This window comes from Linepithema humile, chromosome 7 (genome assembly GCF_040581485.1).
Source record: "Linepithema humile isolate Giens D197 chromosome 7, Lhum_UNIL_v1.0, whole genome shotgun sequence".
NCBI lineage: Eukaryota > Metazoa > Arthropoda > Insecta > Hymenoptera > Formicidae > Linepithema > Linepithema humile.
The window spans coordinates 1,801,158-1,816,239 of NC_090134.1; the positions used below are offsets into that span (position 1 = coordinate 1,801,158).

The 15,082-nt window shown below is 45.4% G+C and overlaps 1 protein-coding gene across 12 annotated transcripts in view; it reads left to right on the top strand.

The window, feature by feature from the left end:
- Nucleotides 1-15,082, top strand: part of heph (polypyrimidine tract-binding protein 1 heph) — a 365,110-nt gene that overhangs the window by 157,665 nt on the left and 192,363 nt on the right. The window contains exon 1 of one of the 12 annotated variants that reach the window (XM_067358878.1): nucleotides 7,557-11,482. The exons of the other annotated variants lie outside the window; for them this stretch is intronic. Within the exon in view, the coding sequence (XP_067214979.1) occupies nucleotides 11,480-11,482 (3 nt within the window). The 5' untranslated portion in view covers nucleotides 7,557-11,479. Of the gene's footprint in view, nucleotides 1-7,556; nucleotides 11,483-15,082 lie in introns of those variants that run through there. 12 annotated transcript variants of the gene reach the window in all.

Sequence of the window (15,082 nt, forward strand, 5' to 3'; positions counted from 1 at the left end):
TCCGGGCTCGATATCTTCCTTTTTTCGCCGTTTTCTTGTCCTCACGTTCACACCCTAAAGCTGGCAATAAATTTTTCGGATAAGAATTGTCATCACGTTGATCTATTTATTCTGTTCATCGGTGATACTAAAATATCAATAGATTAATTGTTTGATGACTGGAATTTTTAAGTAATTACCGTATATATGTCTCCAAAATATTCGTCATTTAAAATTTCACTCCGGAATGTCTTCGTGCGCACACTTTGTACATTTTCGCAATCTTGTGTTTCTTGGCGCAATAAGCTGGTTAGATGAGGACTAGGGAAAGGGTGGGGAGTGAGGATGACCAGTGAGGTCGTCTATGAGTGTAATCGGCCTGCTGGGAATCAGAAGAGACATGGAAATCGCGACGACGTACGGTAGTAATTCTCGCGGAAATGGAGAATCGACCGGTGGAGATCGACCGAGCGGTCGCTCACCCTCTCCCTTACGAAGCACATGGATGTGTGCGCCGACCAAATTCCCTCTTCCCCGCGCGGTTAAATCCCATCGGAAACGCCAAGTACTCTCCGTACAGACCGCGGACGGCCGGTCGCTCGGGGCTTTAAATAAATAAAGAGTGACTCGCGAGAGGAGTGAATGGTGGATTCGGCGAGTCGGAGAAGTATGGCGATGGGGAGCGACGGCGGGGAGGGCTGGATGGGGAAAAGGGAAAGGGGGAGGGGGGGCGATAGTCGGTCGACACACGGGGGTGGTCGGAAGAATAGCAGATCGAGAGGGACCCGGTGCGCGCCGTGGGAACCATGCATCAACCTCTATTACCCGCGACAGCCTAACTATTGGCTTCCCGCTGGCTGTAACTGAAATCTACAGGAAACCCGTTCACCTCGTTCCCTTAGCATCGGGCCCCGGGATTAGGCAGATTCGCGGTTCTATAGCGACAGAAAAAGAGATTGCGACTACGCGCGCAATCCGCGATAATCCAATCACCGAGCGTTAAGAAATTGAAGCGAAGAGTTTGGAAAAATGTTTTGCCCCTCGGCGCGTTATATGAACGATAAGAACTGTAATTTTGCATCCTCGTTAAGTTTCTTCACATCCGAAAGTATATTCATAATTGATATTTTTATTTCTCGAGAGATGCGAATCTGTTCTATCGCAAAAAGTTTGCCGCCGGACTGCGCACTTGTACGTATTCGTCACTACGATCCATCCGTCATCGTCGGTTTATTTTATCGCATTTTCTGTTATCGTAAAAACTTTCTCGTCACGCTGGCAAAACCGCGATGACTGGTCGGCGACTGATGAGATAAAGTGCCGATTCTCTGCCGTAAGAATTTTCCGCGCATCGCGTGACTTCCGGCGGATAAAATCGGTTCCGTCGAGAAATCCGCCGGAAAACCTTTCGGTTTTGATCGCCGGCGAATGATTAGGTGGCTAACTAGTGCCATGCACACATCGCGTGTAAAGTATCTCGCGACGGTTCCCGCTTTGGCAAAGCGTAAAATAATGCGCGCGTGCGCGCGATCGCTGTTTATTGCTGAATAACATATTTCTCGTTGAGAGTAAAGATCAGTGTACACTGAGCGAACAAACGAACATTAGGCAGATATTCCATAGCGACAGAAACAGAAGTTGACGCGCGCGATAATCCAATCATCGAGCGTTAAGAAATCGAAGCGGAGAGTTTAGAAAATGTTTTGTCCCTCTACGCAATATATAAAACAGCGAACAATGAATCTAGCCGAACGCGAATATTCAGCGCGAATGCCAAAAGAAGCGGACAACAAACGCGAATGTCTGATCATTTTTGTTGTACGTTCATTGTTTATTCGCTCATGTACACATCTTTAGATCGCCGCTCGGACCGCGTCACGCGCGAAATACGAGATATGGCGGTTTATGAATCGCCTGTTTTGGGGAAAGCGTACGATTACGTGTTTTGGTTAACGAGCTCGCCGTTGTTGCTCATCGTATCGCTTTTCCGTCGTCGCATTGAAATGTTTATCTGACGAGCGCTCGTTAGCGCGAATATCGGATCGCTATTTGGAAATTCATATTTAGATCTAGAGCCGGTGAGTTGTGCCCATTAATATCGAAAATTCGTTAACCGGCGTCAATTCGCTCGGCTACCTGACACCCAGTTTATTCGAGTCTCGAGTAATTCTGAAAAACTGAATTATACAATTAAATTAAAGCTAAATTGACTGGAAGAAAAATATTTTATGATATATGAGAACAGAAAATTTGCAATTTTATTTGTTTTATTTGATTAAATTGAAGATAATATTTTTTAACATACACATGATATAAAATTTTAATTTTAATAAATTTTATTATATTTACGAGCAGTTTGTACAAACTGATCTCGCCAAAGTTTAGCGATTCATCGGGACCTCTTGTCCGTATGATTTTTGATCATGCAAATTTGTCGGTTGCGTAGGGATATGTAAACAACGAAAAAGGAGTGACCGGGTAATTCATGGGTATTTTTCTGCCGGAAACGAAGCGAGTTTTACGCGAGAGCGAATTCCCCGGGGAACAAAAGTTTTCCGCGAGCCAAAAAGGGGTTAGCATGTCGACTTTTTTCGACGTCTCATAATTTCAACGCGGACACGGCGCGGAATGCGCAAACGAATTTAGCGGACGGTGATTATCAGTTGGAATCGACGGTACATAATTTTGTTTGGACGAATCATTATTGCGGTCATCCGCTAACGGTGCGCCACCAGCAAATCCGTTTACGGCAGCTGTCCCGCCCGTTAAATTGCGGCGTATGATTGATGTCGAGTGTGCACGATTGACGGGAAGATTGCCTGGAGTAAGCGCAAGAAATCGTAATGGATTATTATCGGGAGCGATTTATCGTTTATTAAAATCAAACAGGCCGGGAGCGACTCGTTATCGAGCTTTGCCGAGAACGCGTGAATGACGATCGCGCGCGTAAGCGATTTATCAATATTAAATTGAATAATTTGAGATCATTGCTTTGGAAACAGTTTATATGTAATCACTGTTTTGCTGTCGTTCTTTATTAATGCGCGCGGTAGTGAATTCATTTTCTTCTTAAAGAATTTGACGTATTTGCCGGCAAAATAAAACATTGTTATCTATTTGAATCGAGAAATTAAGGCTTACACTACTTTATTGTATTATAATTTATTTTTGTGGTGTAAAATTATGTTGCTGTGTATGTTTCTCTGTAAAGAAAACTTTAGAATTTTATTTTACTTATAAGGTGCAAGATTCTCCAATCAAGTTTCGAGGTTTTCAATCTCATCATTCCTTTTACCTAAGAACTGTGCAAATAGAAGCGATAATGCGAATATCGCGAGTTGGTATTTTTCACAGGAGCCGTCGAAACGTGGAGGCTCCATCGCTAAACTCAGGGGAGAGCTCGATGGTTTCCAGAAATAGTTCAAGAGAGGGCGAGGGGCCCATCAAATAGATTAAACGGCGAGTACCGCAGCTGTCGCGCGGCATTTCGACTTCCCGATTTCGCGCAGATCCTCTTTGCCCCTCCCCCCACCCTCTCCCTCTCCTTCCCGCCCACCAGGCCGGCGCCCAAGTTAATCCTTAACGTACGTCGCGATTTCGCGATCTGCATACTGCTTACTCCCCAAGTAATTTCACCGGGGCTTAGAGGAGGGCGGCCCTGGGAGGGCGCGAAACGGGTTTGCCCGGCGTATTAAGTCGTCGGCACGGCGGGATTAACGATCACTCTAACGCTCCTCGCGATTTCGTTTGCACTTACTCCCGGCGGTCTCACGCCCGGCGATGTGCGGCTGTGTGCGTTATTAGGATGTTATTAGCGCTACATTAGGGCTGGTTTGTAGCAATTCGCAGCTCCTATCGGCTTCGCGATACGCCTCCGTCTTGAGGACGATTAGGTCCTTAAGCAGACTTCACGAGCATCGTATTTCGAAAGTTTAACATAATTAAATTATAGGAAATTAACGTCACATCATAATCAAATATATCTTGCAAAGGGAATATATTTCCTGTAAAATTAAACATTATCGGATAAAATGATATATTTATTTGATATTGCACGATCATTAAATAATGTATAAAATATTAAATATGAATGTATTATATTTTATAGTATACTTTTTATAAATTTTATATTTTAATTTTTTTACGATGCGCGTTTCAATAAAATGCATTTATTTTATATCTTATTACGCACATTGTTTGCGAATTATATGTCTCGTATGCTATGCATGATACGCTTACTGAAGCAAACTAAGAAATACATTACGGTGGGGCGCGGAAGTTCACTCTGCCTTCGTCTTTTCACGTACTTTTGATCATTAAGATGCTCCTAAGTATATACGCAAGTCACCGTCACGATATGTTGATTATAAGGACTGGATACTAATTAAGTAGGTAGTGTGATTGTAAATACACATTTCTTTAAAGAAGCTTTATTTCGCTAACATTTGATGAAAATTAATAATTGCTGTTTTATTATTTCTCATTCCTAAATTGGGACGACGATAGCGATGTAAAGTAGGTATATTTTTTATTCACCACGTTATTATCTATATTGTTTCAATACATTATTTATTATATCATTATTATTATTGTTATTTGTGTATTTGCATAATATATTCTGTATATCCATACATATCTGTTTATTTATATTTCAAAGATCTCTGTATCTAATATAAAAAATATAAATATAATTCACATGATGAAAAAGCATTATCTGTATGTGTACACGAATATATAGATAAATTAATTACAGAAAAGATATTTTGCGGTAAACCGCAGACAATGCTTTTACCGTTAATTTTATTTCTTCATTGTTTATATTATTCTACATTCGGTAGAAATGTTGACGGCTGTTGGATCACATATGCATTATGGCATTATGTATATATAATTAACGGCGATGTGTGTATTCAAGCTTCATGTATAATTCTCGTATTAATTTTTGTTACAGGTAAGCGCTCCCGGTCCCTTTGACATCGTTTTCTGCGGCACACAAAGCTTCCAGTAAGTTAATTAAAGTTTCCATAAGGAAAGGCGCGGCTGCCTTTCAGCTACTTTGGTTGGCTTTCATTTCGGTGACGTAATTAAAAATATGTATAAAATGCGGTGAACCTCCGATAATAAATGTTGAAGCGATTGTGCGATACGTAGTTTAGTCAAAGTGAAATTAAAGTGAAATTAACTCGGGGTAACTTGCCGAAAATTCTGCATGATATTTTGTCATATCATTTGACAATTGCGTTCAAATTTTGAAGATTTGGAAATGGGGTTGCAATTTTCCGACAATGAGGATTACATCTCTCATATGTGGACCGCAAAATAAAATAAGAATTACTGAATTTTTTATCGTAAACCTACGACATATTAAATTTTTATAAAACTACGACAAATAGAGTCGCCTAAAATGTTTTATTTTTGTTTCATTGTTCGCCGCTCCGTATTTTATAACATTTTTAGTCCTATGTTTGACGATAGGTATTTTAAATATAGAAGTCGAGTTTAAACAGAATGACATTTGAAAATGTAAACGTAGATAGTAAACATATAATAGTGCGCTATGGAATTTATTAAAAATCGCTGAAATAAATCTGCGTGTGCTCGAAGAGTAGGACTGCTAATTTAAAATCTGCAAATATTTGCCTATTTGCTATGCGTTTTTACATAACAGTACGTTTTTACATAATTTTACATGACAAGCTTGATACTCCTGCGCCGCGGCAAGCGGACAAAGCGTCCTTTATGAAAGTTGCAAGCATTTACAATGACTACGGACACTCCAGTTTTAGCCTTTATAATGGCGTTCTATTGACGTCACCAACTCCCTTTTTAAACGGAGGCATATCTGATGTAACAGAACTTTCCAGAAAAATTCTTCGTACTGGTTTATTAAAATGAAACTCAGTTGTTATACCGAGCGTTTTTCGCGTCTCATTATTTCAACAAACACGATGGTCGGTTTTTTTTTTTATTCAGTCATTTTAATTTCACTGCAATTAAGAGTAATTAGGCGTTGACGCGGAGATAATTCAGTTTTCATAAAATAGTTGACACATTTCTCTCATTTATTAGCCCTTTCGATTTTCCCTTTTCACGGCAATCGTGTTACCGCATTTCCAGCCGGTTATTGAAGTGCCCTTCATAAATGCCCTAGCAAATCGTTCGCACGCGCAATCGATCCCGATCAAGGTTTGTTTCTGGAGCTCTGAATTTGTCGATCGAACAATCAGCGAACCCGTCGAAACTCTTCGACGATAGGCGGCCGTTCCGCCGTTTCCGTTCTGACGTCAGGACGACAAGATGGAAGTAGGTGATTATGCTCGAATCTCTCTCTCTCTCTCTCTTTCTCTCGTCTCTCTTCCTCCCTCTTCTTCTCCTTCCTTCATTTCTCTGTCTCTTTATATCTTCCCTCTCACGTCGTATTTTCTCTCTTACTCGCCGTCTCTTTCTCCGCGAAAACAGTAATCTCCGCTTCGAACAAACACTCCGAACTCTTGCTGAAGAGCGCTCGTCGAACGAATGGCAATGCGCGGCCCTTCCTCTTTTTCTTCACACTTACGTCTTTCTCTTTCCTCGCTCCTGACTTGAGAATCCGCGATTCACCGCTATTCCTCGCTTCCCATTCTCGGCGGATGCACTCACGAGGCTTCTGTTTACGCGTTTTCCCTTCATTATTTGTCTCTGAAACTTTTTCATCTGCTCGACTCGCGGGTACTTGGTACGTGAAAGTTTCGGTTGTTTCAGAGCGCGCGGCCTATTGCTATAACGCGCGCCGGACTGAGTGGAAGCAGCCATTTGCGACGCCGGTGCTTTATTGCCATCCATTGAACTTCTTCAATGTACTTTTGCTGGAAAGTGCTATCGTTAAGCGGCGCGCAGCACGGCTGCAACTATGACGGTGCGCGTTAAAAGAAACGGGTTTGCTGATGTTTAACCTTAAACTCCGACTATTATGCTAATTATCACCGGTGAGCAGACCCTGCTCCGAGAACATTTTCGCTCCTGTATCAATTTCAAGATGTGCCATTGAAAAAAATTAGAGTCAAGTACATGCAGTGGAAGTTTAGGCGTTTAGGAAATAATTAGAATTAGGTGTGTATATCGGATCTTCGACGATGAGATCCTCTGGTATTAACGCATTATCTCGTATCAATTATGTTCATCAAATCTATGTTCTTCTTTGAAAATTGATAACAATCAAGATTGGAATATGCCAAGGGTATTAAATGTAATGCATCTGAAGTCGGTCGGATAGCGCATCTTCTTAAATCTTTCTAACGTATGGCAGGTGCTCTCTCGCGGAGAGAAACCGAGTAGAATCTTGGCTCACTCACGGAAGATCTAGAATCCGTTCGGGCGCATAATAAATACAAGCTCTTTCCTCTCTCGCGCAAGGTTTGTTTCGCGGCAAACGGGTGGAAACGGGGATGGAAACTTCGGGAGAAGCGGTTTCGGGATCGCGGTGGCGCATCTCAGATGGACGCGTCCGCGGAGGAGGGTCGGCCGGGGGTGCAGCATGTCAGGGGGCAAGGGGGGGGGTGGAGGAGGAGGGAGAGGTGGAGGATGTTGGAAGGGCTCGCGAAGCATCGTAGGAGAGGAAGGTGATAGTTCTCGGTGAAGGCGTGGAAGAGGCGGCAAGGGTGAAAGAGGCCGAGAGGGAGAGAATTCACGAGAGTTACTATCGCCGACGCCGCGCAGACTCGACAGCCCTCGTGCGGGCTCGCATTCTCTCGGTGTGCTCTCGCACCCCATTGGCCGCGTGTCGCAGTTTGCACGGTGGGGGCCGAGAAAGGCACGTTTGAAAGGCGCGTATACGCTGTAATCCGAATCGGCGGAGGCCGCGGCAGCGGTGGTAGCGGCGGCAGCAGCAGCGGCGGCGGCGGCAGCGGCGGCGGCGGCGGTGGCGGTGGCGGCGCGGAAGCTTACGCGGCGTCGCGCGTGAGAGACGCTCCTCAGTTGTGTCAAGCTAGGCGATCGAGTAGGACGCACTTTAATCGTTCCGCCTCCGAGTTACTCTCTCTTTCACGAACACACACACACATACACACTCACACACACTCTTCCTTCCTCTTTTTTTCTTCCCTTCTCTCTCTCTCCGTCTTCGCTACATCTGTTTCCTTCCACGCTATTCTTTCACAGTCTGATACATACCCCGCCACGGAACGCACACACACGTACACACACACGCAGACAAAAGCAAGCGCGAGGCTCGCGGTATAAGCGCTCGTACGACATACGCACACACAGACAGACACACACGCGCCATCCACGATCAGCCTTGCCCGCTTTTTTCTCTTCGCGCAAGCAAACTCGGCCAATCTCGCTTTCGTTTATCCTTTTTCGTCTCGATCGACGGGATACGCGCGCGTACGAGCTGATTGTACGAGCTGATAGACGCCACCCTCGTCCACGCCGCCGCCGCTCGCCGTTTCCGTTCGCTCGCAACAGTCTGAAAAAACGCAGCGCGAAGAAGAGAGAAGTCGAAGAAGCAACGCAAGCAAGACCACGTGATCAGCGCCGTGGAGCACACTTAAACGCATCCCTCGCTCTCACTTTGTACGCCTGCAATAGAGTACGCATGCATAAAGCAGCCCTCTGACTGCGCGCCCTGTTGTCTCCCCTCTTTGAGTCCGTGTGTGGGTGTCTGTGTGTGCCAAGCACGAGCCACCGGTTGTCGTGGAACGAAGCTTGCCGGACTGAACTGCGAGCGAGGTTCAAGGTCGTCATCGTCGCGGTGCCGTCGTCGTTGTCGTCATCGACTCGTTTCTGTGACACACACACGTCGACCAGAGACGTACTGGGTTCCATGAGAAACTGTTTATCGACTCCCCTAATCCCTTCCGATCGTCGTCTAATGGCTGCTGGCCAGAATACGCCAAGCTGAATGAAAGATTGCTGCGAAAAGGCGAGAGAAGCCCACCGAGTAGTCCAAGAGTTGACATTAGACGAATACATAAGTATCTCTGCAAAGAGACGCGAGACCGAGATCACGTAACCGTCTCGCTTCAGCAATTTCCTCGTCGATAGTTTCAAGCAAGAGCGATCGAGAGAGAAAAAAAGAAAACAGCGGAAAAAGACATCGATCGCTTCGTTTTTTTGCTTCGGGCAATTAAGAGTATCGTTAATTAAATCACTTCTAAATGGTAGTCGTTCGGACGTTAAATTATCGAGAATAACCTCGCGAGACTTTGAGAGAAATCAAGTAATAGTAATAAAAGGAAAAATTTTGATTTTCTCTTTTCTCTTTTCTTTAGGTACGTATGCGTGTAAAGCGAGTCTCGTCGTAAATAAATCTTAGGCTTAAACAGATAAGAGTAAATTAAAGAAAAAGAGAATTAATAAACAATCGCGTCATCTGCGCCGTAGGTGACCGTCGAGGAACAAAGAGAATCGCGTCAAGACAATCAATTGTAACTGTAGTGGATTGGGACATATCGAAGGAAGGAGGGGGGAAAGCGTTTGCGACTTTTTCTCGGTCGGGGCAGTAATGTACGTGTTTATTACGAAATAAGAGGTCGAGCGATCGACCTACGTGTCTTTATGTGATCTCCAGCCTCTGTACCGATTCTACGTGTGTATATACGCCCTCTATATCAATATCTATATTATATATACAATCAATATATATATATATACATATATATATATATTTACACTTGTATACATACGTTTTTACGTATACAACCCTCGCACATATCCGATCAACGCGCCGCGAATAGTTGGCGCGTGATTCGAATCCGGCAGGATAACCTTGAAGAGAAGGGAAACGCAAAGCGCGATAGAAAATTAAGGCCACTTATAAAATAAAGAAGGAACTCGAGGATCTCTTTTCCCCGGTGATAGGATTTCCGGTGATAGGATTGTTCTCTGTCAATCTTCGTGACAATCATTTTCAGCTAGCTCTCTTAGTATTGTAACTCGAGGTGTATCACCGTTTTTTCAATAGGGTAACATTCGATCGTCGAATTAATAGAAGGGATTAACGAGAGGAAAAGGAAGTGTAGAAAAGAATAGGAAAGGAGGATTGAAAAAAAATTCACGTACCTACGTCGTTTCAATTACACGTACGAGCAAGAATCGTGCGAAGCGAGAGACGAGGGTGTCTCTCTGTCTCTCTCTCTCTTTCTCTCTCTCTCTCTCCGTTTCTCTCGCGCTCCTCTTCCGCACTCTAAGTACATATTTAATTCGCATGCGTAAATTCCCCTCTCTTTCTGTCAGTCGCCCGTCGTCATCCGCCCTCGCGGACCTCCCCCTTTAACTCGTGGTTTGCCCCCCCCCCCCCCCCGCTCTGCTCGCTCACACGCTGACAATCATTCGAAGCTCACTCACGACAACGCGTTCGCGTTCGTCGCTTCGTTCTAAGATAAACCCACGCACACGTTCACTTAGGGATCTCCTCTGGCTGTCTCGGCTGCATGTGTAGATACCGCTTAGATTACACACATCTCGTCGTTGTATCGATATTCGTAATAAGAGTAGCGTACGTGTAATTTTACATGTGTATGTATATGTCGTCTAGCTCGTAAGTAGAATCCAGTCTGCTTGGTGTACTCGCGTACGTACGACACCAAAGTTTCTCGCGAGCCTTGGCAAGTCAAAGATTTACTCTCACCGCGCGCGTCTCACGTCCGAACGATTACGCTTGGAGTCGATTACTATCGATCGCCGTATTCTGATCGAGATCCGCGATACCGATTGTCAATCGAACGTTTACTCTCTCGTCGCTGCTCTATTGAGATCGGCTCTCACCGTCTCTCTCTCTCTCTCTCTCTCTTTCTTTCTCTCATAACGAAAACACGTGCATCGGTCGATCCACCGAGCGAAGAAGAGAAAATATAACGGTTGGTCGAGCGTCCTGTCCTAAGGGAAGGACGACGAGGAAGCAACGAAAATAAGAGAGACACGAGGAAAAGCGGTGTCCCTGAACGGGGACCGGCGGGAGGAGAACAAGGGCGGGTGCTGGTTCAAGCTGTGGTGGCCCACGTTTGAGTGGAATCGCTCGTGCAAAACGGAAACTCGCTACCAGGCCGTTTCGCTGGAACGCGCGCAGGAACGCGCTCGTACCCTTTGGAGCCTGCAGCAGTCGTTTGCGGCCGCGGCGCATCGCGGACTCTTCTCGTATCCTCCTACGAGCAAGTCCTGGCTCGCGGAGACGTTCATCGACGCTGACGAGGCACGTTCCCCCATCACCACGTATTTTCATTCGTACCCGTTCGTCCCGGGTGGTGCGGTGCCCCTGCCCCCGCCCCTGCTAAACGGCATTAACAATCCGGCGGCAGCAGCGATCACCCCGGGGCTAGTGGGACATCTTTTCGGTGCTCAGCAGGCTTGCAATCTCGCCTGCACCTGCTCTTGCAACATCGTTACTAACTGCAACCCCCATCATCATCAGCATCACCAGCAGCAGCAGCAGCAGCAGCAGCAACAGCAGCAGCAGCAGCATCATAGGACACTCGGTACCACGGCGGTCCTACTGCAACCAGTTGATCATATCAAAGACACTATGGTGAGTTTTTTTTCGATTAATCGCCGCGAGACGAGAAATCCATTGAATCACGCTGCCGAAGATCGAGTTAGTTTTGTTATTCGCGATTTTTTTTATACGGTCCAAAACTATTGTCGCAAAAATGTTATGAATAGTGTGACAAATGCCATATATGTATATATGTATATATATATATATGAGCTTATCGAGTTTTAGCATTCCGAACACTTCCGATGACTAAGATTGTTATTTGCTGACCAATTTGCATCTTCTCGCGCAATTACGTCGATTGTGCGAAAATCAGCCTTCGCGTCACGAGCTCTATATTCGTAATCTCGACAATGGCGCTGTGAGAATTCTAAGCATCCGCGTACTCCGCGTGTCTCCGAAGACAAAGCTCTCACGGGGGTTCCTCGAGGTAACGAACCCTCCGGCAGCCAGTAACGAGGGTACTTACCACCGGGCACGAGTAATACTCCCGAGCACGGCGAAGGATAGAGACACACACCGTGGCCTCGGTGAATCAGGAATGTATTTAGTCGCGACGAGCCACGATGAATTACTTCCTACGTTTGCCGTGTAAACAGGGGGCAGTATCCTCACCGAAAACCCGGAGCGCTCAGCGCGATTTCGCTGCCTCCGTTCACGCTTTCGCCCTCCTTTCTTCCTCTCTCCGCGTCCTCCGCCGCTTGGTAAACGTTTCGCGGGGGAAGTGGATGGTGCTTTAAATCCCTGACTGTCTACAGGGGTATCTCCTCTTTAATCCTTCGATCGACAGGTGTCGAGCGAGAGAGAAGGAGAGCGGACGAGAGAGGAGAGAAAGGGGAAGAGAGAGAGAGAGAGAGAACGTGAGAGGGTGTCCCGCTCCGCGACGTGACATAGCGCGATCCCCGAACAAACCTACCCTTTCCACCTGATCGGATGATCGGGTCGATTCCACTCCCTGGCTCGAGAACCTAATTTTCTCACCCGTTCCGCGTCTCTCCAGCCCTTCGTTGCTTTTCCTTCAGCTCGCCGCCGTTTCGTCTCATCCGCCTTCGTGCTCGAGCTGCCGCGCCTCGGCGAGCACGTAGCGAAAGAATCGTATTATCGCCAGCGGCACGGCACAACCGATATCCTGCAGCCTGCCTCTCCTACACGTGCGTTATGTGCGTTTAATTGGCACACATGTAATCCCGAGCCGTGCGGTAGTTGGAGCGCGAAACTTGCCGCGCGAGTACGGGAGAGGCAAGACGGGCGGGCGCGTCGTACGAAGATCCGCAAAGTTTGCTAAGCACGATCGTACGTGGCGCCAAGATAGTTTGAACTCGGGGAGCGAATCTAATTTGGTAATAGTTTGATCTGTTGGAACACGTAATCTTGTGTGCCGCCGGAAAATTTGCCATTTGAGTGCGCGCCAGTTTCGCCAAATTAAAAAACACCGTGCGAGCAAATTCACGTTTCACTGAATATTCGTCGGATATCCGCGGTTCTCACTTCCTGTGAATGGAAAATTCGCGCTCAAGAAGTTCGCAAGAACGGTCGTTACCTTTCTTGACGGCTCGGTCGAATGCATGAGTCTGAGGAAAGATTTACGCGCTCTCCGGATTCGCGCAAATCACGATTTTACGACGCTTAAACTGACGGGACTGTTCATATCTCTTACTCATTTTGCGAAAAGAAAGTCGATTGACGTTGCTGCGGAAAATCATACTTTTATAACGACTAATCGATCTATATGTTGTATCGTGGAAATTCAAATCAAAGTCTGTATTATTATAATAAAAATTAATGTTCATCACTCGTTCGTAATATATTTATCCATCGATTTGCAAGCATCACACAATGAACTTGCAATTTTCTTAGCATAAATTTATCAAAGAAAATTCTATATCGAACTTTTGAGATGAAATCATGCTAAGATTAATATTATTCCGAACGTGAATTTTGAGCAGATCTTGAGATGCTGTTTCTTTAGAAATTTTTTTGCTGAAATTATAATTTGCACTTAAAAAATTCTTATTGACACGAGGATCCAATAGTCGGGGTACGGTCTCTATGACAATTGCTTTCGCAGCTCGTCAAGTGAAGTAATTACGTTAAGTGCCTCGTTCAAACGTTTTGAAGGCTGGAGTGACGGCGCGACTCATTTCGTAACGATATGCGGTAGTCTCCGCTCCCTTTTCCTCGCCGCGCCTTCCGTCCCTTCCGTATTTACGTTTCCGATAAAATGGGTCATTCTTCCCCACAACGAGTATATCTACGGCTCCTTCCTCCTTTCGCCGGAGGAGACTCGAAGGAAACGTCAACAGAGCGACGGGTGAGGCGCGGCGAGGGGAACCGCGCACTCGATGGAAATCTCCTCTTTGGATCTGCTTTTTTGCTCGTTATCGCAATACTTGCTCTCGCAGGCGCACTACGATTAATGTAGCGCGCATATTACGTGAGAAATGCCGTGCGCGTGGGCATGCAGTCGTGTCAGATTCGATTGGATTTTATTCGAAAAGGTCGGGATAAGGTGCGAAATATCGTCTTTCAGATTTACCTTTCGCAAACATCTTTTAGCATTTAATGTTATTTACACAAACATTGAGATAATTTCCATCTGTCGATTTTAGGCGAACTGTGAAATAGAATAATGTATACATTAATTTTGCAGTAACTCATGCAATAAAACAGGTTGAATATTCATTTTACCATCATTTCATAACTCGCTCGGAAACTTTACAGAAATAAGAGAGCGTTGATTTATTCTGTGCTTTCGCTATAATTTGTTGTTTAGTTTTTAAATAGTTTTCGAAGTGAAAAGGACTGCATTACGCAGACGCGCAATTTGTTTTCCGGATATTTCGATATTTTCAAGATAAGACGCGACATGAATATTTACCCATTTTATTCGCATCATTCCACTCGCATTTAACGTGATCGTCGGCAGACATTTAGAAGGCCATATTCGTAAATTGAATCAAGTAACATCACTTTAAACGAAATGCCGCTGTTAATCAAAATGGAGCGTCGCCGCGGGAGATAATTATCGGACGTCGTAGTCGCTTTTGAGCGGCTCCGAAACCACCGGTCTTTTCCCATACGTACGTAATCCTTTCCCTGGTCCCCCGTATATACCGTCGGGCACCACGATCGCTCCGTTTAATCACCCCTCGTATTTCATTGGCGAATTCGCCGAACGGCAACTTCGGTGCGCTAGCAGCCGGGTGAAAGGCTGGCGACGCGTCGAAATGAAAATGGACGTAAACTCCCGAACGAGGACTCAATGCGTCCCTCGTTTCTCTTCGCATCTCCCCCTGTTTTCCTACGCGCGTTCACCAAGTGTGACGTGTGCATCAACCCGCCATCGCCAAATCCGATACATCGTATCGCGGCTGGAAACTCGCGAGTTTCCTACCTCCTCTCGCGGGCGAGAAATTGAAATTTTCCTCCTCGACACGTAGCATTTTATTTAACTCTCGTTCCCTATTTGCGTTCGTTACGCGGATTCCGGAGAAGAAAAATACGCAATTGAATTTAGAAAATAAAAAAAAAAAAATTCGGATTTGCGGGTAGGCAGTTTATTTTCGGAACGCGCGTATTCTGCGTTAAAATGGTAACGCTAGTATTTTCGTTTTAAGTGGACGTTGGAATTTA